Source organism: Amphiprion ocellaris, chromosome 21 (assembly GCF_022539595.1).
Source record: "Amphiprion ocellaris isolate individual 3 ecotype Okinawa chromosome 21, ASM2253959v1, whole genome shotgun sequence".
In the NCBI taxonomy this organism is placed as follows: domain Eukaryota; kingdom Metazoa; phylum Chordata; class Actinopteri; family Pomacentridae; genus Amphiprion; species Amphiprion ocellaris.
Window position 1 is genome coordinate 20,386,390 of NC_072786.1, and position 21,945 is coordinate 20,408,334.

The 21,945-nt window shown below is 38.5% G+C and overlaps 1 protein-coding gene across 4 annotated transcripts in view; it reads right to left on the reverse strand.

The window, feature by feature from the left end:
- Nucleotides 1–6,758: 6,758 nt before the first annotated feature.
- Nucleotides 6,759–21,945, reverse strand: part of arhgef39 (Rho guanine nucleotide exchange factor (GEF) 39) — a 71,460-nt gene continuing 56,273 nt past the window's right edge. For 3 of the 4 annotated variants that reach the window (XM_035941837.2, XM_055006272.1, XM_035941836.2), the window contains 5 exons: nucleotides 19,295–19,524; nucleotides 12,895–12,983; nucleotides 10,174–10,294; nucleotides 8,792–8,889; nucleotides 6,759–8,551 (listed from right to left, as the gene is read on the reverse strand). In XM_035941837.2, the coding sequence (XP_035797730.1) occupies nucleotides 8,512–8,551; nucleotides 8,792–8,889; nucleotides 10,174–10,294; nucleotides 12,895–12,983; nucleotides 19,295–19,524 (578 nt within the window). In that variant the 3' untranslated portion in view covers nucleotides 6,759–8,511. The remainder of the gene's footprint in view (nucleotides 8,552–8,791; nucleotides 8,890–10,173; nucleotides 10,295–12,894; nucleotides 12,984–19,294; nucleotides 19,525–21,945) is intronic. The other variant, XM_023295886.3, reaches the window with a different exon arrangement.

Consider the following 21,945-nt stretch of genomic DNA (forward strand, 5'->3'; position numbering starts at 1 on the left):
TGAACTGTACAGATTCTTAAGCGTAAAATAAGGAAAATCTAATCACCAAGACCATGACAGCAGCTGCGATTCAAAAATGCAAAATTCACTCACCTGTGCTGACTGTACAATTCAAATCCTGGGACAGAAAAAATCAGAGAAGAAAAAAAATAAGACAAGAGAATTTTAGTATTATCATTATTGTAATTGTAAACCTTTCAGCACTAAATGATTTTCATGAGCTTCTGTGGAGGGTCCTAAAGCCCTGTTCTGGTGCTGCCATCACTCCATAACATTACCATTTGAAGAAAATGCTGCTAAGATTACTGTAATTTCACACTATTTTGTCCATTCAACAAATTCCAGAATAATTTGTGTCTAAACAAATCCTTTTTATTTAATCAGATCATTCAATTTGAGCACCATGCTGGAGAACAACACAGTACACAGCAGGAATGCAAGTTTCAAACAATTTTTAACCAGTAATGTGCTGTCAGCTATCAATGATCAATTAACTGTTGACATGTTTTTTCATATGCTGTCGTTCATAGATATGAGTCTTTCCAGAACTGGAGGACATTTTACATCCCACCCATCAAATTTTAAATAATCCATGTAGAAAATATTGAAACATGCAGTTGTTGTGTAAATGTACTTGTCCTGAGACCAAATCTAAAAAAAAATAGGAGAAAAGAACGTTTGAAAATATTTTTTTTAAAATATCAAACAAGTTTGGAGTTCACCCTAAAATGACATTTTTCTCTTGTCCCCCACCCCGATGACCAAACTGAATCTTTAATAAAACAGTTAAAATGAGACCTAAACCTCCTTTATCTGGTATTATTTTTTTCATTGATTTCTCTTGTAATTATGGGAAAATTTTTAATTCAATATATTAAATAATTATTATTACGCATGGAACATGTGTCCACAGCATGTTAGCATAACCTGTTGATGAAGTTTTTGTCATTTTGTGTCTTGTTTCTGCTGTCATTTTTGTCATTTTGTCTTAGTATAGTTGTTCTGTATCTTGTTTCTGTCATTTTGTGTCTCATTTTGTATATTGTTTTGGTTGTTTTGTTTCTTGTTTTGTCATTCTGTGTCTCGTTTCTGGTGCTTTGTGTCTTGTTATTCTCATTTTCTGTCTCGTTTTTGTCAGTTTCTGTCTTGTTTTTGTCATTTTGTGTCTCGTTTTTGTCAATTTATGTCTCGTTTTTGTCATTAACATCATCAAACAGTTTTCCTAAAGAATGGGTAGAGCAAAGCTATGTCCTCTCCTCTATTTTTCATATTTTCATAACATTGTCAGCCTTGATTGAATGTCTCACACTACGTCATATTATCAGGATCAGACTAATTCTTTTGACTGTTTTCCATCAGACAGTTTGTCCTCTTGGTCAGCAGTAACAGCTAGCTAAATATCTAGCTTCTACTGCTGAGAAAAAGATCACATTAGCATGGATTAGCAACCCTGTTACTGTGATTAGAGTAGGGTTAGCAAACAACACATAAAACATGGGAAAATGGTACCACTGATGTGTAAGCTGAGCCAATCAAGCCTTTGATAGTTTATTACCTATTACTGATAAATATGGAGCAGGAAATTGTAAAACGGAAGGTTTATTTAAAAAAAACAATTGAAGCCAACCGTCTTCCAGTTGTGAAATGACTCATTTAGCTTAGTACGTCTATACAGCGGATGTACAAGGGCTACATTTTCTCTGACGCACTTCCTTCCTCTTCTGCTTTATAAGTCAATATATATTTTAATTGGTTGAATTATGAAGGGAAATTAACGGACGATTAATCATCATTATCCCTTGTACACGGTTTATTCAAGAAAACAAGCAACATAGTGTAATAATATCTACACAAGGAAACAAAGTGAACAGAGCCTGAATCTTCCCTCCTCCTCCCCCCTCCAGTCCTCACCTGTCGGCCGCAGCTCAGAGGTCCTGATAAAATCCTCACCGCGGACGACACCGACGCACACATTAACACCAACAGAGCTCGGTTAAGTGTCATTTTTACAGAAGTTTCTTCCACTGTCACACTGCCAGCAGGACAGCCAGCATTTCAAACAAACTGCTGCATCCACGTAAACGAGCGTGTGAGTAGAAGCGTCGTCTGTTACTGATGAACTTCCTGCTGTGTGAGAAAGTACCTGTTCCGTTTACAGTAAGTTAGCCCGTGATGCGTTCAAGTTGCATGGGAATTTCGGTCATTATTTTAACAGTGACTGTAATGAATCTAAATCACCAGCACAACATTTTTGAAAAAACTTAATGGGAGCTTTAGTTATAAAATAGAATACTAAAATGATTATTCTGATTATTTTTCTTCGTTTTTCCACCGGTATGGTGCCACATGTGATGACGTGATGTAATAATGATTTTCTAGGACAGTGGACAACCGTTACAGTTGAGGTAAATAGCCCTCACTGTCCAGACCTGTAGTCATTTTTAGATGTATAAATACTGAGGCTATGACATTCAAGCTTCCACAAGTCCTTCAGCTGCTGCATACACAACACATGTTCAAGTTCAAGTTCACTTTATTGTTTCCACTGGGAGAGATTTGTCTTGTAAGAAAAAGCAAGCTGCACTGCAACACATAAGACAGAACACACACACTAAAAACACATGACATAAAATTCTAGACATATAAATAAATAAGTTACAATAATATTTTAAAAAAACTGAAACACACACATACCCCCATACATACATGCCACACATCCCCACACACACAACTACCTCCCTTTGTTAGCTGCACTCATTAATGAGCTTTATTGAGAGAGGGATAAAAGAGTTTTTAAAATGGTTGAGCCTGCACAGCGGGACTCTGAACCTCCTGCCTGGATTCAATAGAACATTCTCTGTGAACAGGACATGTGATGGATCAGCAAGAATACTGTTTGCTTGCTTGATGGTGACCTGTATAAACAAGTCTTGCAGCATGAGTGGAGCAGGAGTACCCATGATCCTACGCGCCATCTTCACCAGGTTATGAATCTGAGTTTTTGATTTAGCTGTGAGAGCCCCAAACCAGCAGTTTATCCTGTATCTAAGTATGGACTCAATGGTTGCACAGTACAAAAAAAAAAAAAAAAAAAAAAAGTCTATGTATTTCTGAATGAGCCTGATGTGCAGGTTCCTGTGCTGTGCCCTCTTTAACACAGATGAAACTACAGTGTTACATCGAAAACATCATTCCACAAACATTTAGTTTTGCTCAATGTCCATATTAACATTACACAATCTAAAAATCCAGACATAAAGGAGATGATAAGCACCAAGCAGTGAGAATATGGGCACATGTTTTTTTTTTTTGCAGGTTATGATAGTTAATACTCCCTCTCATAGCTGCAGTGAGGGCTAATCTCTACCAGGAAGTGTTTTGCCTTCCCATTTCTCCTGTGGACCTTGAATGAACCATGACTAATACAATTCTCTTCCTTGTTCCAACTAGCATATTAGAGTGATAACACAACTGTAAAGAGACACATTTCTGCATGAACTCACATCTCCACCTTGATATCACCATATGTGGGCCACAGGTACATTTCACTGACAAGTCTGATCTAATAGGGACATCTTTCATCCCCTCAAGTCCAATGCATCGACTGAACGTTAACAGAAGTAGAGGGGGTATAGGACATGTTGAGTTTTACACATCAGTAATTTGCGTTGTTTCAGAGCTGCACTGTGGCATACTCACCACCAGATAGCACAAGAAGACTCTTTAGTAGACCACTGAGGTCTATGATTTCATATATCATGCACTTCTTGATCATATTTCCATTAGTTTAATTCTGAATACAGAAAAGGTTCCATTAGTCAGTGTCCCTAGATAAAGATTTAAGCTTTATCTCTTCAGTCTCTGAAAAGGCCTTGTGAATTTATGGTAAATCTTACTTTGTTGTTGTTATAACAACAGACTGTATATATATATGTGTGTATATATATATGACATATACTACTTTTTTGAGAAATGATCCTGACACTGATGGTGTGGAAGGTAAGCGGTCAGTCATTGGTTTTGAGAAGATGTAACAAAGATGGTAGAGCCGTCTTTGCCTCAATGGCATGTTTATAAAGCAATACTGTAGTTTCAAAACTAAAGAAGCCTTTTCTGGAAGACATCTGTTCTCTGACTGAAATGATTGTTACACCTTAAGGGTACAAACTCGATTTTTGTCGAGAGGATATTAAATGTAGAGACTACTACATTTGTAACTGATCAATGTGATGAGAAGAATGTGGCCTGCAGATGAAGAGACCACCTATCATGTCATCTAAAATAGAAATCTAATTACTCTCACTCTCTGCAGTCCACATATAGAAGTGTTAAATATTTAAAATGTCGTCATCAGCATCACACTGGCCTGTACTTCATGGAGATCAATGATCCAACTTGTTAGCGAGTGGTGATTCTGTTTGAGATACAATTTAACAATAAAATGATTTTAGATTTGTGAACCCTGCAAATAACACGTGGAGATGGTCTTTAGAGCATCATGTGGCTTTCTTCTCTATCGTACTTTTTCAGATTTTTGATGACATATCAAGTCTGATCTAAAGTGACTTGTTTTTTTCTTACGTTATTCGAATGATCTAGTGTTTTTGTTGTTCTGTATTTCACAGTATGAGCGGCCATGGCTCCAGTAGTAGTGCCGGTTGTTTACTCATTGCAAGGTTGGTAGCTCATTCTCTGGCATTTGGGCAACACAGTGAACCCCAAGTTGCTCCCAGAGGGAGGCACCACTGGCCTGTGAGTGAATTGGTGAATGCAAAACACATTGTAAGGACTGACTGACCTTCAGTTCTTAAAGTAATGATGGACTGTCATTTCTCTTAACTTGGCTGATTGGTTCTTGCCATAATATGGATTCTAACAGCTGTCAAATAGGGCTATCAACCAACCTGACTTCTGCACAACACAACTGATGGTCCCAACCCCATTAAGAAGGCAAGAAATTCCACAAATGAACTTTGACAAGGCACACCTGTGATATGAAAACCATTTCAGGTGACTACCTCATGAAACTCATCCAGAGAATGCCAAGAGTGTGTGAAGGAAAATTACTCTTTTCCCTTATTGAGGTATTTCCTCGCAGCTGTTAGCTGAAGACATCCCAGAATATCATGCAGGTTGCATCTGTCAGTTGCAGTCACCTTAAATCAAGTTGTAGAACCTATAGATCACCTCATGTTATCCTACACGTCATCACCTTTGACCTCTGTTCCTTGTTGCCTCTCCCAAACTGAGGCTGGGAGCTCATTCAGGCCCTCTCTGTTCCTAATATGATTCTGAGAAAGGTAGATGCTGCAAAAGAAGATACATGAGATGGAGACAAATGCTGTAACAAAAACATGATCTGGTTAAGATTAGCTACTGTTTAGATTGACGTTACGGAGTAGACAAGTTGTTTCCATACTGGGCTGTAATCTAAATATGACATTCCTCCCAACTCAATACATACCCAAGGTTGAAGAGAATCCTGAGAATTGATGCTGCCAGTGCTCACATCACTGTGTTGCTCATTGTATCGCTTCTCCTGATATCAGTAAACCTTATTCTCAGCATAACCCAAGTCTTCAGAGTGTCTCTGAGTCCTCGTTTGTCTCTTGACATCGCAGAATTCCCTAACAGTGTGTAAAGCAGGAATCAAAGCAAAGGGTGTCATATTTAGAGTTATTTCACATTTGGTTGTTTGCTACATAATTCCATATATCTTGCTTCATAGTTTTAATGTCTTCAGTGAGAACTTACAATGTAAACAGTCATAAAAATTAAGAAAAACCATTAAATGAGAAGATGTGTCCAAACTTTTGACTGGTAGTGTAAGTGCAGACCATTTTAACAAGAGGAATAGAGCATAGAGATTGAATAGAGATTTTTAGAGTTAAAAAAAAAAAAAAACAGCTTCAGATATGCTGTCCTGATGCTTGTTTAAAATGTGAAAACCTGAAATAGATTGTCAGACTACCACATTGTCATAATGAGTAAACAAGACTCAAAATGTATATCAAAACTTTAGTTCTTGTTAAGGTAAGTTTTTGATCCAACACAACTACTAGACTGAAAGCTGCTTGAGGCATTTCCCATTTAAAAAGAACATTTGTCCCCAAAAAAGGTGAAAAAAAAAAAAGATTTATCAACATGAAAAACATTGCTTCATCACTGATCTGTGTCTCCATCTAGTGGATTGTAGGGAAATCACCTGGAAATGACGGTGATTCCTTCTAGAGCTTTACTTGGCAATTGCCATTTTCACGCCCGTATATAATTTGTGACCAGTGTGACATCTTTATCATAGTAAAATGTGTATCTTACAGTAAAAACTGAATATAAAATTCACAATAAGCTTTGTGGACAAAACGTTATAAAGAGCTTTGTTCCTGTCGCTCACTGAGTTCAAGAAGAAGTTATTTCTTAGCTCTATTTAAAATTGTGACTTTTAAATTTTATGTTTTATCCCAGAGATTGATTTTATTTCCCTCGGGGTTTTTTTTTATTGTGTTTTGTGTTTATTTATCTTATCTTTTTATCTATCCTTGCTGCCATGTTGATGAACGGTGGAACACTGAGCACTTTATGACTTTTATCTTGTCACTGGATCAGATACCTGCCTGTCAAGTTCAATGTGTGTTTTGGAACAGAATGCCAAACGCAATCATTCATTTTCTGCAAAACAAATCTACCCACGGGTATAAATAAAGTAACATTTGAAGCTTAAAAATGCACAGCACTGCTAATATAATATATGACCTATACAATGGAGAGGCTAATATTTATTAATTTGTTGATTAAGGCTATGATTAAAATGTAAAACGAAGGAGGGTCAATATTATGTAATAAAACAAACACAAGACAGATAGCATACAGAACATCATAACCAGGCTTCCTTGCCTGGATGCATGTCATTCATAGAACTCTACAGCAGATTACCTTCTCTAGAATCCACTGCAGCTCAGCAAATGCACTCATTCAGTTCATCATCATTAATCACCAGAATAACAAGTGTATAATTGGCAATCAGGCCATCAATCAAAACAGACATTCTAAGACTGTAAGGAGTGAGTCATGATCAGTTATCAGACAGACAATGGGCTGCTTGAAAGCACAACTGGACAATTGTTGCTCTGATCTGTGTGATTATCGTCAGTATTAATTATCAAACACATACTCATGTAAAGAAACACAGACATGCATGCATGCATTATTGAACCAACAAATTCTAAAATAATTAAACACTGAAGACATGTTACTCCATCACCACCAATTATTGGCTGGAAGGTGGTGCAGAAGGCATTTGTGTAAAAAAAACAAGCTTCTAGAAAGACTTACAGCCATTCAATAAAAAACTGTCATAGAAAACACTTTCATATTCACCCTGTTCCCCCCCCCCAAAAAAAGAAAGCTATTCACAAATTTTTGGTTCATTTACACTTTGCACTAGATATTTTCATGATAAAACATTATATTGTTTGATATTACATTGTTTGTTTTATATTGTTTACATCAGGGGTGTCAAACTCATCTTAGTTCAGCATAATAACCATAACTCTGAAATGTTCCCTTTGTTTTAGTGCCAAAAATGTTCTTTTTACAAAACAGTATGAACATCCTGCAATTTCTGAAGGAAAGTAAGTTAAATTTCAGTTGCTCTTTTACACATTAAAAGCATCTACAAATTCATAAAACATTTAGTCTCAATGTAGTGTTTTACTTCATGATCATAAAGTAAAATACTAAATCAAGGTCTAGAAATGTTTTAAAGTTTAATTGTACTAGTAAGTTTTACACTTTACAAAGTCATTCTGTGGGCCAGGTTGGACCCTCTGGCGGGCCGGTTTTGGCACGCAGGCCGTATGTTTGACACCCCTGGTTTACAATATACACCCATTTAACATTGGCTGTTTTGGAGTTTCATCCGTGATGAGCACTTAGATCTGACAACAACAGTTTCTGCTTCCTTCAGTCAGTGAAGACCAGAATCATCCCTGCTTGCTATTGACACTTGGAGAGTGAAAAGCTTTACCGATACTGCGTTCCTATGCATTTTACCTGCCACAATAGGTGTTCACTTTCCCCATGTACTGTATGCATCCCTTATTTCAACTCCCATCCAAACAGAATCTTTGTACTTTTACAGAAGATTAGAAAGCAGCATCCATGCAGCATGACACACAAAAGGAACTGTAGAAATGAACTCATAATTGCACTGTACTGTAAGGAGAGAACTACTGCTCACAGTGAAACACTCTTCAGATATGTGCTGAGCAGCTTAAGAAGATTATAGTTTATAGTTTATATTGCACATGAAGCTGCTGTCAGTAAGAATACAAACCTCCTCTGACTTCATGTTAAAAAGGCACAGTGAATAATAAAGGTGTTATTAGCACAGACATACAGCTGCATGTGCGACATATTTGGAAAAGCTGAGTAACACAATCAGCCTGGCGTTAAAGCATGCAGCCTCCACATTCATCTTGGGCTGAGTTCAGTTTCATCTGAAGAAATCCATCAGAGGATGGTGCAGCTGGAAGAAGATGTCTCTGCTCTGCTGGACAAAACAAAGGTTTTCAAATCAAATTCTATCACGTGGATACCATATTACTGCAAGAACCAACCACCGCTCAAGAATCTTCCCAGCTAACTACCCATCATGTAAATCCTGTTCATCTGTACACATTTTGGATTCAGATGTGAAGACACCATACATATTATGAAGTGTACATCTGTAGTCTGATTTTAAATGTGCTAATAGAAGTTAGGAACAATAAAACTACTGCAATGATCTCACCTCTGCTCTGGAGCGTCACACTGCTTCATCCTCTTGAGGGGGCTGCACTGGTGTTCAGCTGGACGGTTCTGAGGATGCTCACTGGTCTCAGCGCTCATCTGAGGAAACCAGCACATATGTTTTTACTCTGATGGCATGTTGGACAGACGGTTGAGTGTTAAGGCCTAACACTGTCGTCTTAGGGCTGCTCTGGGGGTTCAGGCATATGGGTTCTGTAAAGCGTCTTGAGACGATCTGAATTGTTATTGGTGCTGTACAAACTAGAAAAGCACTCAGAGAGCGCAGTATTCCACCAAGGCTGCTCAGTCGTATCATTTCCGACAGCTGAAAAAAAAATCCATAGATCCAGACTATAAGCCACATCACCAAAATCTAACCACTTGGTCCTTGTGTCATTTCTGACCTTCCCTGAAACTTTAATTCAAATCTGTTAGTCCATTTTTGAGTAGTGTTGCTAACAGACAAACAGACAGACAGGCAAACCAACGCCTCCTTGGCGAAGTAATAAAATAAATTCTATTCTATCCTAAGAAGGTGGCACTGTGGGCAGGTACTACTATTTGGAGCAGACAAATACTATTTAGTTACTGTTTATTTCTGCATTAACTAATTTGTTTGAATACCTGCGTGTTGCAAAATAATGTACGAAACTTTTTATTACAACATGAAGTTGTTTTGGTGAACCTGTTAACAACAGCTACGTGTTAGCACATAAAGCAAGCACAGAGCTACAATGATATTCATTTGGAGTTATGTACGTTCACATTATGGATTTACACGTAATATCTGTTCGTTTTCCTCTGAAATGTTTTCAGCAGCTAAACGCTGTAAAACAAAAAGTTATTTAAATGAGGCTGAAAAACTATGTAGAGCACAGAGGAGCAGCTTCTATCACACAAAGGACCTGTTTCCACTTGTCGTTTCAAGTTTCTCATATTAGGATCAGATAAGGCTGAACATTGGTCACATCACAAAATGGATCACAACTTGTCTTGCTTTTTTCTGGATATATTCAAATCAGGCCCTCATCCAGTCTAGAAGAAGGTAGTAATGTAAATTAGGCTGAGGCAACTGAAAAGAAGAGTAATTGGAGTGCTTTTCAGCAGTTTAGTGACAACACTTAATCTAGTATAAACCAGGAACTATCAGTGAGACCATACAAACACATAGTCAGTACTTTCAAACCCACACTGACCTTTCAGTAACTGAACTGATCAGACAGTTTTGGAGGACAGTTTTGTGTGTGTGTGTGTGTGTGTGTGTGTGTGTGTGTGTGTGTGTGTGTGTGTGTGTGTGTGTGTGTGTGTGTGTGTGTGTGTGTGTGTGTGTGTGTGTGTGTGTGTGTGTGTGTGTGTGTGTGTGTGTGTGTGCACAAAACTCACCATGTTTCTCTTCCTGCTAGGATTGTTGCTTAGCATGTCGTGGTCATCGGTGGCAGCGTGGGGAGGTCTGCGACACAACTCATCTCTTTGATGGACGACTGTCTGGTTAGACTGAAGCTTCCTGTAAAGATAACACACATAATAACTCATTAGCAATACAATAGTACCATTTAATGACCTCTAATACAACAGCCCTGTAACAAATCCTTTAGGAAGCTTGAACACTATCCACTGAGACTTTGTTTATGTCACACTTAGTTAGCATTAAAAAGGTAGTTCCAATAGTTTCACCATCTGCCTAGTTTAAACTGGAGGTGAACATGGAGAGGGGGAGACACGTTTAGGAAAAACCTGCATCTTTGACCCCTACAATGAAGGGATGTAGGGCTCTGTTGTACTGAGGGGGGCACTTTTCATCTTCAGGTGTAAAAACATCATGAAACATTGTCTGCTTCCATAAAGGAAGCAAACAACAACTTTAAACGCTGAGCTTGTTCACACAAAAGGGGGCTTTAAACACCTCATTTGACTCCTCTGCACAAAATTAAACAATTGTGTTCAATCAATATCATATGTTTTGTCCTACATTGTTTTAAACTGTTCCTTTTTAGTCTAACCTCATTCTACTCTGTACTTGCTCTGTTTTATTTTCAGCTTATCAGTGATCCGTGAAGCCCGTTGAATTGTACTAAGCTGTGTGAAAGACGCAATACAACTAGTTGGAGTGCCTGATGATATGAGTTAAGCACAGAAAACAATACTTTTTTTTGATCATCACTAAGAACAACAGCCTCAGAGATGTCATTCAGGGCAGTCTGTATTCCATACTAAATCAATAATTCAGCAAGTGTGTAGATAGTCACACTCCCTTCAGCTCTGCACACAATGTGGTGTGAGCTGCTGACCCCTGATCCTCTCAGCCTGTCTTCTCTTCAGTCCTCCCCCACAGCTAAATACACTCCCTGGAGTTTCGAGCCATCAGCCTGCAGCCTGGGCCACCATCTGCTTGGAGGTCTGAGCTCTTTGATAGCCTCCTCTTTCCCCTCTCTGACAAAGTGATGAACTAATTAGCCTGGCTGGGAACGCTGGGGTCGGGCCCAACCGCCCTTACACATAATGGGGCTGACCTGGGCCCTCCCCCGGGAAGTTGGGACCATGTAGGTTGGGAGTGGAGTTACAGAGGTTTGCCTGATGATCAATGATGAGAGGCTGTCTGACAGAGAGGCCGGTTTAACTACAAGTCATTCCATAGCTGCTGACAAACCTTATCACTTTGCACAGTGCGTACTGACATGTAGCTGAATTTCTAGCATATCTGCTGCAGCTCCGAGCTACAAGCTTTTCATCACATGAGGAACATGAAGACAACATCCAATATACAGAAATACAAAGCATGAATCAACATAATGTATCACATGAGTTCAAAATTGTGACAGATCAGTTAACCTATGAAGCCCTAATCAGTCAGCAGCTACAATGCACAGGAGTGTCATTTTAACATCAAGGCTGGAGATGTTTCCTCCAAACCTTAGAGCTCCATCATGGCCCAAGAACTAATAAACACATTATTGAGCAGCACATTGTTGCACTGGGCGACATGTTCCTTTATTGATACTGTAGTTTATTTTCACTCAGTCCTACATCAGCCCCCCAGAAATACTTACTAAATTAGGCAGTGTAAACTAATGTCTTCCAAAGCAAGTGATCCTTTTAAATGGTTCATCTTTTAGGACATCACCAAACCCTTTAAAAAAATTAAACTGTATAAAATCAATGCATGACTGGCTGAAATGATGGCAACAGAATGTACAATATTCCCATTCTGGTTACACGAAATACATGCCGTCTTGGGTTGGAATACAAGCTTCTGAATCAGTTTTCCATACAGAACAGAATTTGTATGGTATAATGCCAAATACAAAGACATGCATTCTACACAATGCACTGTGTTCTGACATACAGAGGGGAAACAGTTGCTCTCTAAATGTAAAGACATTTCAGGTTCAGGTTTTAAATTTACGTACCTAATTTTATGAATCCTTAAAGATTCACAGACGCCCTGTTTGAATGTATATCTCTGTGAGGACCAGGTGAGTTTAAGATCTTGAGTGTGAGGACAGTTTTGAAAACTGAAAACATTTTGGCTGTTTTGGAACTTTCTGTACAGCCTTCAAAGGCCTGTTTAAAGATTAAGACATTATGTAAAGTTTTAGGTTAGAACTGGAATTAGCTTGACTCTATTCTATATCTATTCCATATGTATTACATGGAAAATGAAATATTTAAAGCCCTTTGTTGTTAAATTTGATAATTATGGCTTCATGGAAGATCAGAAATCCAGTATCCAACATTATTACGATATTTGAAAGGTTAAAGATTAATCAAGAAAAAAAGTAAAACATGCTTAACTCAGGGTTAAGCATATTTTACATTGATCTGGCATGCAAGAAGAAAGCCCTTCCCCTGAAAGTGGCATCATATGGACAAAGGAAAGGCCTTGTGGAGGAAATTTCTGACGAATCAAAAATAGAGCTAGCTGGCCACAACAACCAAAAATGCATTTGGAAGAGAAGAGAGATTATGATTGTGGCAGTTTAATGCTCTGGTGCTGTTTTGCTGCCAGTGCAACTAGTGCTTTACACAAAGTAAAACAAGAGATGAAGGAAGAAACAAGACAAGTGTATGTAAACTTTTGTGTGTGTGTGTGTAGCAGCTACATACCTGACTGCTGAGCTCAGGCTTTGATACCAGTCATTGAGATCCTCCTGGTTGCTGGACATCAGTAGGAGTTTAGCTTTAGGGAAGGTAAGCTAAAGCAGGAGGAAATAAAGGAGAGCGGTGACGATGTTTGTTGGCAATAGGAGGTGTTGTGATGGGTGTGAGCTATCTTACTGTGCTGGATATTTGGAGGACTTTTGTCACACTATACATGCACATAGTAACAAAGCTAAAATGCTGGCTTTATTTATTTCAGAGACCGATGTCTTGGTGCAGCAAGCAGTACGGTCACTCCAATAAATATATTCAGGCTTGTGTTCTAGCTTTACTTTTTCAGCTGTACAATACATCATCACACAGGAACAGACGGTATTGGCCAGTCAGCTACATAAAAAGTATAGTTCAACAGGTAGAATATATTTACTGTTTGTGTAGAAGTATCATGCTAACTTGTCAATTCATTCATTCTTTCAATTATTTCATTTCAATTCATTGATTTAAACATCACAGATAACTGAGTTGCATCCCTCATTTTCCCTCACTAAAATGTAGAAAATAAGTATTTTTTTAAGTTAAGAGTCTTTTGAAACTTTTGTCCCTCTCCTATGCACTTGTCTCATAAAATGGATGACTAAATTACAATATTATGAACTACAACATTATGTAGTCTTTACAAGAGCAGGCAATAATCAACAGTATCAAAAGCTTATGAAAGATCAACAAAACCTGCTGCACACTGCAATTTTTATCACAAAGTTTCTCAACTCTAGTGAGAGCAGCTACAGCACTGTGGACTACTCTGAAACCATAGTGAGATGACTTCTGGACAGAAGTAGCTTTAATTGATAATTTGCTACGGGTTCCAGGAACTTTCCCAGGAAAGTTTCTTTGGATATTGGTCTATGGTTATTAAGAGTGTTCCTGTTACTTCCCTTATGTGGGGGCAAATTGTGCAATTTTCCAAACTCTGAAGGAGAAAACATGGCCCAAACGTGTTAAGAAGAGATCCAAACTGCTCTTTCCAGTGAACTTTGTAGGACTGATGGTAAGGAGGGCTTTTTCAATGACATTTGGAGGGACATCTAATGTCTACAGACAGCTGCAAGAAATGAGGTACATCGCTATCAGTCAGAGAGGGACCTTACCCTCTTTATCAAAAGAATGACCAGCTGCTGTAAAATGCTTTTTAAAACTAAAATAATCAGTTTATGGTCAGATAATAAACAGTCAACGACCTTGATCTAAGTAGGAACAAAGGAAAAATTGTGAATTAAACATGCTTTTAGTGTACACTACCAGTCAACAGTTTGGACACACCTTCCCATTCAATGGTTTTATTTAATTATATTATACATTGTAGAGTAACACTAAGGACATCAAAACCATAAAAGAATACATATGGAATTATGTCGTAAACAAAAACGTGTTCATCTTCAGTGTTAATCTGCAATGTAGAAAATAACACAAATAAATTAAAAGCATCGAATGAGAAGGTGTGTCCACACTTTAGACTGGTGGTGTCTGTGCATCTATTTATGAAAATATGATCTGACAACAATCCAATGGGAAGTAATACCAGACCGTGTAGCAAGGGACATTTAGACACTGAGACAGAGTTTGATGAAGACGTCCTGACCAGCAGGGGGAGTCTGTTTAAACAGTGGATGAGGCATGTGGCAGTGGATGGTGGGATGAGCCTTTGTGGGAGGAATGGATTGAGAGAGGTTTCCAGTTGTAGCTTCATTTAGTAGAAAAAACAAATTGCAGGCCAGAAGCATTTTGCCCTCTCATTTCAGATGTAAGCTGCTGCAGGAAATTTAGTCTGTTCCATGACAACAGATCAGAGACAACTCATGTTCTGAAGACCTGAAGGCAGCAGAGAATATTTTATATTTCAATAATTTCATTTTTGCAAGCAAACTCAAGTCTTACCTTTTTAGTCTGGCTTCTAATTTTAATTTTGATTAATTTCATTTTTACTTTTTCCATTTATATATAAAGTTAAGTCTACTGTGTACAATTCACCTTTCTATTACTGTCTTATTCTGCTATCCTGAATATTGACTTACTCTGCCTCTGATGTCTACTCATTGCATATTTCTGACATATGTGAAGGACAGTAAATGTGTCTGACAGCCAGAGAACTGGTGCTGAAATGGGAGGACTGGGGCAAAGTGGACAAGGTCCATCAGATTTGTGTCTGCAGACCAAGGACCAGGATTTTTGATGTAGTTTCTAGAGAACTAAAAGCATGTGTTTTTTGTTCTGAATCACCTTGATGTGCTGCTAGAGGCAGTATGTAGCTGCTTTCTCTAATCTGAGGCAGCTTCCATAGATCAGACAGTGAATATATGTGACAACGGCTCCACAGTAATGGGAGAGCATAGACTTCAATGATGCAGAGAGATAATTTGATGATTTAATACTTTCAACCTGGTAAAAATACTTTGATTAATCACCAGGAATCTTTAAAGTGTGCTATAAAGCTGACATGGACCATGGCAACGCAAACAATGTTGACCTCATTAGGAAACAATGATTATTTAGTTTAAGGTACATACAGCACATAATGGCTTTGTGCTTTTTGGCATTAAATGAGTCTAAAACTTAGAGTTGCTGGCTTACATTTCTCTCTGTTTTGTTTGTTCAAATACTCCTCCCACACAAAGGTTGCCCTCTTTGTCTTAAATAACCAGGAATCACAAGGTTTCTTTATGTTAAATATTCAGTAAAAAACCGTAACAAGTCTGCAAGTCTATGCTAAAGTCTAAACTGTGTTCTTGTATGTGGTTTGAGAAATTCTGAACCATCAAATTCATCAGCGACTTATGGCAAATAATCTAGTAGTGATAATATGACTAAACTGGGTTTGGGAAAGCAGAGCATATTCTGGCAATTTCTAATCTATTTTATAATTTTTCAGGGCACTCCATGATGCTAAATCTGCATTACAACCTAACCTGGAGCAGATGAGTGGCACAGGACATATTTTCAGAGCCTAACTATTCATTAGCCATCAGATGTCTCTTACAGCTTAGAGGAAACTAACTGCAGTAACATTATAAAAGCAGCAGAGGGCAGGCCAAATCAAGCAAAAGCCTAATTTCTGTCAGCTCATCCTGTAGAAAAACCTGCCGCTACTGTCAAGGCATTTGACATCACAGTTAACACTGATTGAAATCTGAAGGTAGACAAAATAAAGTCGAGTGAAATAATAAAATCCGTTGTATTCGGGTCATATTTAAACAAAGACCATGTTCTGTTGTGTAGGCAGCTGGACAAAACCGTGTGCTCAGACCTCCTGTGTTCTACAGAGTGACAGGATCCTCCTCCTCTAAGTCAACAGTAATTATCAACTCTTTCACTTACATTACTAAAACCAGCCACACATTGTACATATCAAACAATCCAATGGGAGATGTCCAAGCCCAAACAAAAGGGGCAGCATAGTTTAATTACACTGGGAAAGCTGTTACAGAAGATCAAAATTAGGCCTTCACCGTATTAAATGACCTTTCACATCTACCTGTGGCTGCAGCCACTCCACGGTAAACTAGTTTGCTGAGCAGTGACATATTGATCATTTCCAACGTATTTGGACAGACCTCTATGCTGGTACAGAGGCACATAGCTCAAGAGACAATGATGTTTTTACACGAGGGGAAAAGAGTGCCTCTCATTATACATTAAATAAATTAAGATTTCCAATGTACCATCATCAAAAGTATTATCTAATTACAGAGTTCAGTGAGTGGGGCAGAACTGAAGGGCGCATGATATTAGGCACTCATCACTTTGGGGATGGTGGTTGATTTAATGCACAAATAGATTCTTCTATTGCTATGCGGTAATTAGGGATTTGTCAGGAAATCTGACCCTCTTAGGTAGAAATTACTTTGTATAATAAGAATGGCAGAGCACTGAGCCTCATCGCTGCACATAATTTAGCTTGATTATTTATACATCAAAGAGAATCTGCCAGGGATGTGGGGAAAATATTCAAGTAGCGAGGGGATATTAGCAGAAGGAAGACTGCAGACAGAGAGAACGGAGAGAATAAGCAAGGTCGAGACAGAGAAAAGAGAAAAACGGAAGATGAAGAGCAAAATGGGAGGTGAGTGACAAATAAAAGCCAGCACTCTACAAACATGTGTGACTGGAGGAAAAAAGAGGAAGAAAAAAAAAAAAACACACTGGAAATTTTAATAAAACCCTTTTTTTTTCAAAACTTTGCATATAGATTGCCATGGCATTTACAGCTGTCAAAATTTAATTTGTGCTTAATTCTTCAGAGCCCTGCATAAAGAAGGCCCTGGAGTGCTGACCAGCCCTTTTCCTTGAGCTCAGGTAGGGCCCAAGATCAATAATGTGTCCTATGAGAAATTACGTGTAAATGCTATTGAGTATGCATTTGGCCACAGTGGGATAAGAGGCTAATGAAATGCCATTTCTGCAGTGGATAACGTGCAGGAGGATCGTGGAGAGCAGCAACAGACTTGAGGAAGGATGTATTTACTGGGAGGCCCGGAAGGAGATGGATCTGCAGCCTAATCTGATCCAGCAACTAAGGGATTTCCGTTACAGCAGGCAGGGTCGCCATCACTTAACTCCTCAGCTCCACACACACACACACACACAAACACCCACACCACACAACACGCACGCACGCACGCACGCACGCACGCACGCACAACACACACACGCACTCTAAATTTCACTGCCCATCTGAATTCATCCTCTCATCGTGTTTTTTACAGCACAGCCTCACAAAATATTTACAATTTCACCCACAAGCACTTTAACTTTTTCTAAATTGCAGAATGATTTTCTTCACAAATATACAACACTATGGACAAATGTCCATCTCAACTTATTGATCAGATGCAGTTGAAATTAGAACTGAAGAAAACATTTCCACTAATCAGAACATCAGTGTTGATCACTATTGAGCTGTATAACGTGTTGTCCCACTGGTGTCTAGTGGCTCTTCATCTTCTCCAAACATGAAATTGTCTATTTTTATTTGTTTTCTATCACATGAAGCAGAATATCGCTTGCTGGAATGTAGGCAAACTACACAAGACATCTGACGTTGTCTACATGGGATATTTATGGTAATGATGGATATGTTTCAGCTTTCTACATTTGAAAAGTGACATGTTTGAAAAAATAAATGACAGGTAAACTGATAATGTAAATATTGTAAAGCTTAGTTCTATTTTAAATGACCTCAAATAACCTAAAACAACATCAGCTGTAAAAACAAAACGGTATAGATAGAGCTTTTAAAATGTGTTTTAAGTAGATAACTGAACACACACGATTTGAATTACAATTGGTTAATGTTCTGTTTACTTATATTGAGTTGTACTTATTAATTAAATCGGCCCAAATATATACTTCTAATCCTGTGTTAATTGAATTTTGACAAAACTATTAAATGCTTCCATCAGCCAGGACAGTAGATTCTCCAAACCTCTACATAGCTGCTGTGAATCACAGGAAGCACATTAGCAGCACTATATAAAGACCCTTTTGACTGAGATCCTATCAGCTGAAATGAATATTGATAGCATACAGCACTGGCACATAAACACTCAGTGTGGGTAAACGCTTTTGGGTTAACTTGCTCAATGAGGCCTGACTCGTTTCCTTTGAATGTTTCATGACAGCAGCTTCATCATTTAGACACAATTGTCAGCCATCACTGTACTAAAGACCTGCGAGATGCATCAAACTGAGAGGAGACACACTCTAAAAAGTTGAACTTGTGGGGTTTCTCAACATGGATTTGAAATGATTAGGGCCAAAAGAAGGGTAAGGAAACAGGGGTCTCCTGTGACAAGCAAAACAAAAACAACGCTTCAAAAACCTCTTTCTGGCAACCAACAAAGCAGAGTAAATAAACTGGGAGGACAAATCAAGGGCTAACTTACAGCAAAAAGTAGAAATACCTCTGCTGAAGACTTGCTCATTGTGTATATTAAAATAAGGTGAACATATGTCTCCCACCTGCTGCCCAAGGAACACTCAGCATTTTCTTGAACAATGTCATAAAAAGCTATCTTCATCCTGGTAATTGTACATGGGTTTATTGCCTCAGTTTTTTCCCCTTGTAACAAGCTTCCATATAACATCCGGATGTTTTTGTCTAGGTTCATATAATATGGAATGTCATACTAAAAGACTCACTCTTGAAGCTCCATATTAACCTCAGATTTGGAGTGTCATTAGCTTATTTAAAATGTTCTGACTGCGCCGTTTTCCACTCCAATAGAGCTAAACACATTCTAATACGACGTTCCACAGTATAACACATGATCCCTGTAATGTTTTGAAGAGAAACTTGTCCCATTAATACAACACAAGCAGGCAGTTCTGAGCCTGCTTGGCTGACACTCACACTGAGCAGGCCTCCCTGGCTCCTGGTGTGGCCAAACACCTTCTCTACATTGCAGTCCTGCAGCGGGTAGGCGTGCTGGCCAGCAAACTTGTCTCCATTGTTGGGATGCAGTGGACTACAACGTTTGGCCTCCAGCAACATGTCAGAGAAGAGGAAGAACATCTTGGGCTTCGCTTCCGAACCTTTTGGAGGGACTATCTTCAGCCAGCCTTCACGGATGTACCACCTCCCTTTGAGAGGGGAGAAGAGCATACACAAACACAGATAGACATTCAGCTGCACAGTTTAGGCTGCAAGGATGCAAAAAAGCTTTCCCAGCATGCAATAAGATATTTTGGACAGTTAAGAAAATTGACCACAGCATCTACAGCTACTGTTCCAATAGGCCAATTTGTTTCCTAATCACATAACAAACACTTGATATGCTCATCTACATACTGTTTGAATTTTACTACCAGCTATATATGTTGTATATTTAATGCCAGAGCCGTACACCATAACAGTAAACTATGAATCAGTTTCAATGTTAGCTTGTACTTTGTACGTATCATCTATCTTATCATACATGTATCCAACTGTGTGTTATATGTTCCTTCTTCCCCACCCTCCTCTTCTCCCGTCCCTCCCCCTCTCACCCTCTCTGTCTCTTCTGTCCCTCTCAACCCGGCCGGCCAGCAGCAGATGGGTTCCCCCACATAAAGAGCCGAGTTCTGCTCAAGGTTTCTTTCCTGTTAAAAGGGAGTTTTTTTTCTTGCCACGGTTGCCTTAGGGCTGCTCTGGGGGTTCAGGCATATAGGTTCTATAAAGCATCTTGAGACAATCTGACCTGGCGCTATATAAATAAAATTGAATTGAACTGAAGTCCTTGTGCAGTGGCATACTTAATAATAATACTTTATTGTTTTGCACATTTCTTGCAACACATACAGCTCAAAGAGCTTGACATAAAAACAAATAAAGTAAAATGAAAACAGTAACTGCATAAATAACCCTTGTAAAGCAAATCTGTAATGAAATGACAAAACTGTGCAAGCTACTAGGAATGAGGTTTTAGTCATAAAGGTCCATTTCCCATCTGTGCTCAAAAACAGGTAAAGCTGCACAAATATATTGAATCAATAACGTCCAAACCTGTCTCCTAAACATTCTAAAATTAATTTTAGAACTGCTAATAAATTACTAAATATGTATCAAAGAAACACTAGGATAATGCGTTGCACTAACTTGCGTAATAATGAATACTTTATGAACACATCTGTCAAACATTGGGGTGGTTAATAGGAATCACTGGTACAACTCAACCATAGCCACCGTCTGCCTTTAGTTGTATGGAAAAAATACACTCATCTTATCACACCATTATACAGGAAACACACCTCTAACAAATTCCGTAAGAAACTTTGAGTGTGCCCATGCAGCTTCTGTCAGTTGATAAGTCCTGATACAATCAGCCCAAGGTATATTAAGAAGTGTGCTTCAATGCCTATGTATTGGCACACCTAATTGGAGAAATTCTGAAGACCACTGTAACCTGGGAAAGACTCTGACTTAAAAGTTTTACCCAACAGATATGGAGCAACTCGACACTCTACGGCAGGGGTGCCAAACATTCTCTCCGCAGGACGGTTTTGGCAGGCGGGACGAAAGACATCAACTGCAAACTGTAGATTTGTAAAACAGTAAATTTAAAATAATTTCTAGACCTTGACAAGTTGTTTTGATCATAAAGTAAAATACTAGATTGTTCAGTTTCAGATACCTGTGACTAAATGTTTTGTGCCTTTGTAGACACTCTGTGATCTGGAAGTTGTAGTGCAAATGTTTCAATGATAAACTGAGGCATAATGTTGAAATTTAACTCATTTTTCTGAGGAAATTTCAGGTTGTTCATAATGTTTTGTAAAAAGATAATTCCTTAAATGTAAACATTTTCAGAATTTTCAGAACTTTTGTTGCACTAAAACAGAGGGAAAAATTAAGAGTTGTGGTTATTTGTAGGCTATTATGCTGTGATTTTACTGGTGCGGCCCACTTTAGATCAAATTGGGCTGTATGTGGCCCCTGAACTAAAATGAGTTTGACACCCCTGTTCTATGGCTTATAGCCTGCATATAGTCTGCCTATATGTCTGGGACATGTTAAAATATGTTAGACCATGTATCAATGTTGCTTTGAAAACGCTGGTGTATTTTCATGCACATATCTTATATTACATAGATTTGTTGGCAGGTTAGAGACTCATCGTTTCTGATTATCCTTTAAAGTGAGGGCATTCTGTCATTCAAGTGCCTTTCAAATACTGGTCACTTTTCCGTTAATGTTCCTCATGACTGCATTCACACATACCACCACACAGTTAAACTCAATTAATAAAGTTACGACTGTTGCTTGGAGAGTAAATCCATGCAGTTCTCTCTCCTTGGAGACACTCGTGGATCCTACCGCTGTCTGATGCTGCAGGTGTACAACAAACTATGAAGAAATAGCCCCAAACTCTGCTAAGCTAAACCGGTCTGATGTAAAGACATGTAGGCCTACACAGTGTGACCTGCTGTTAGATCCTGGCCCGGACTTGTCCTCTCTCTTTGCTCTCTTTTCAATAAATTCTAATTATACAAATTTAATTAAGTTAGTGGTGGTTGATCCATGTG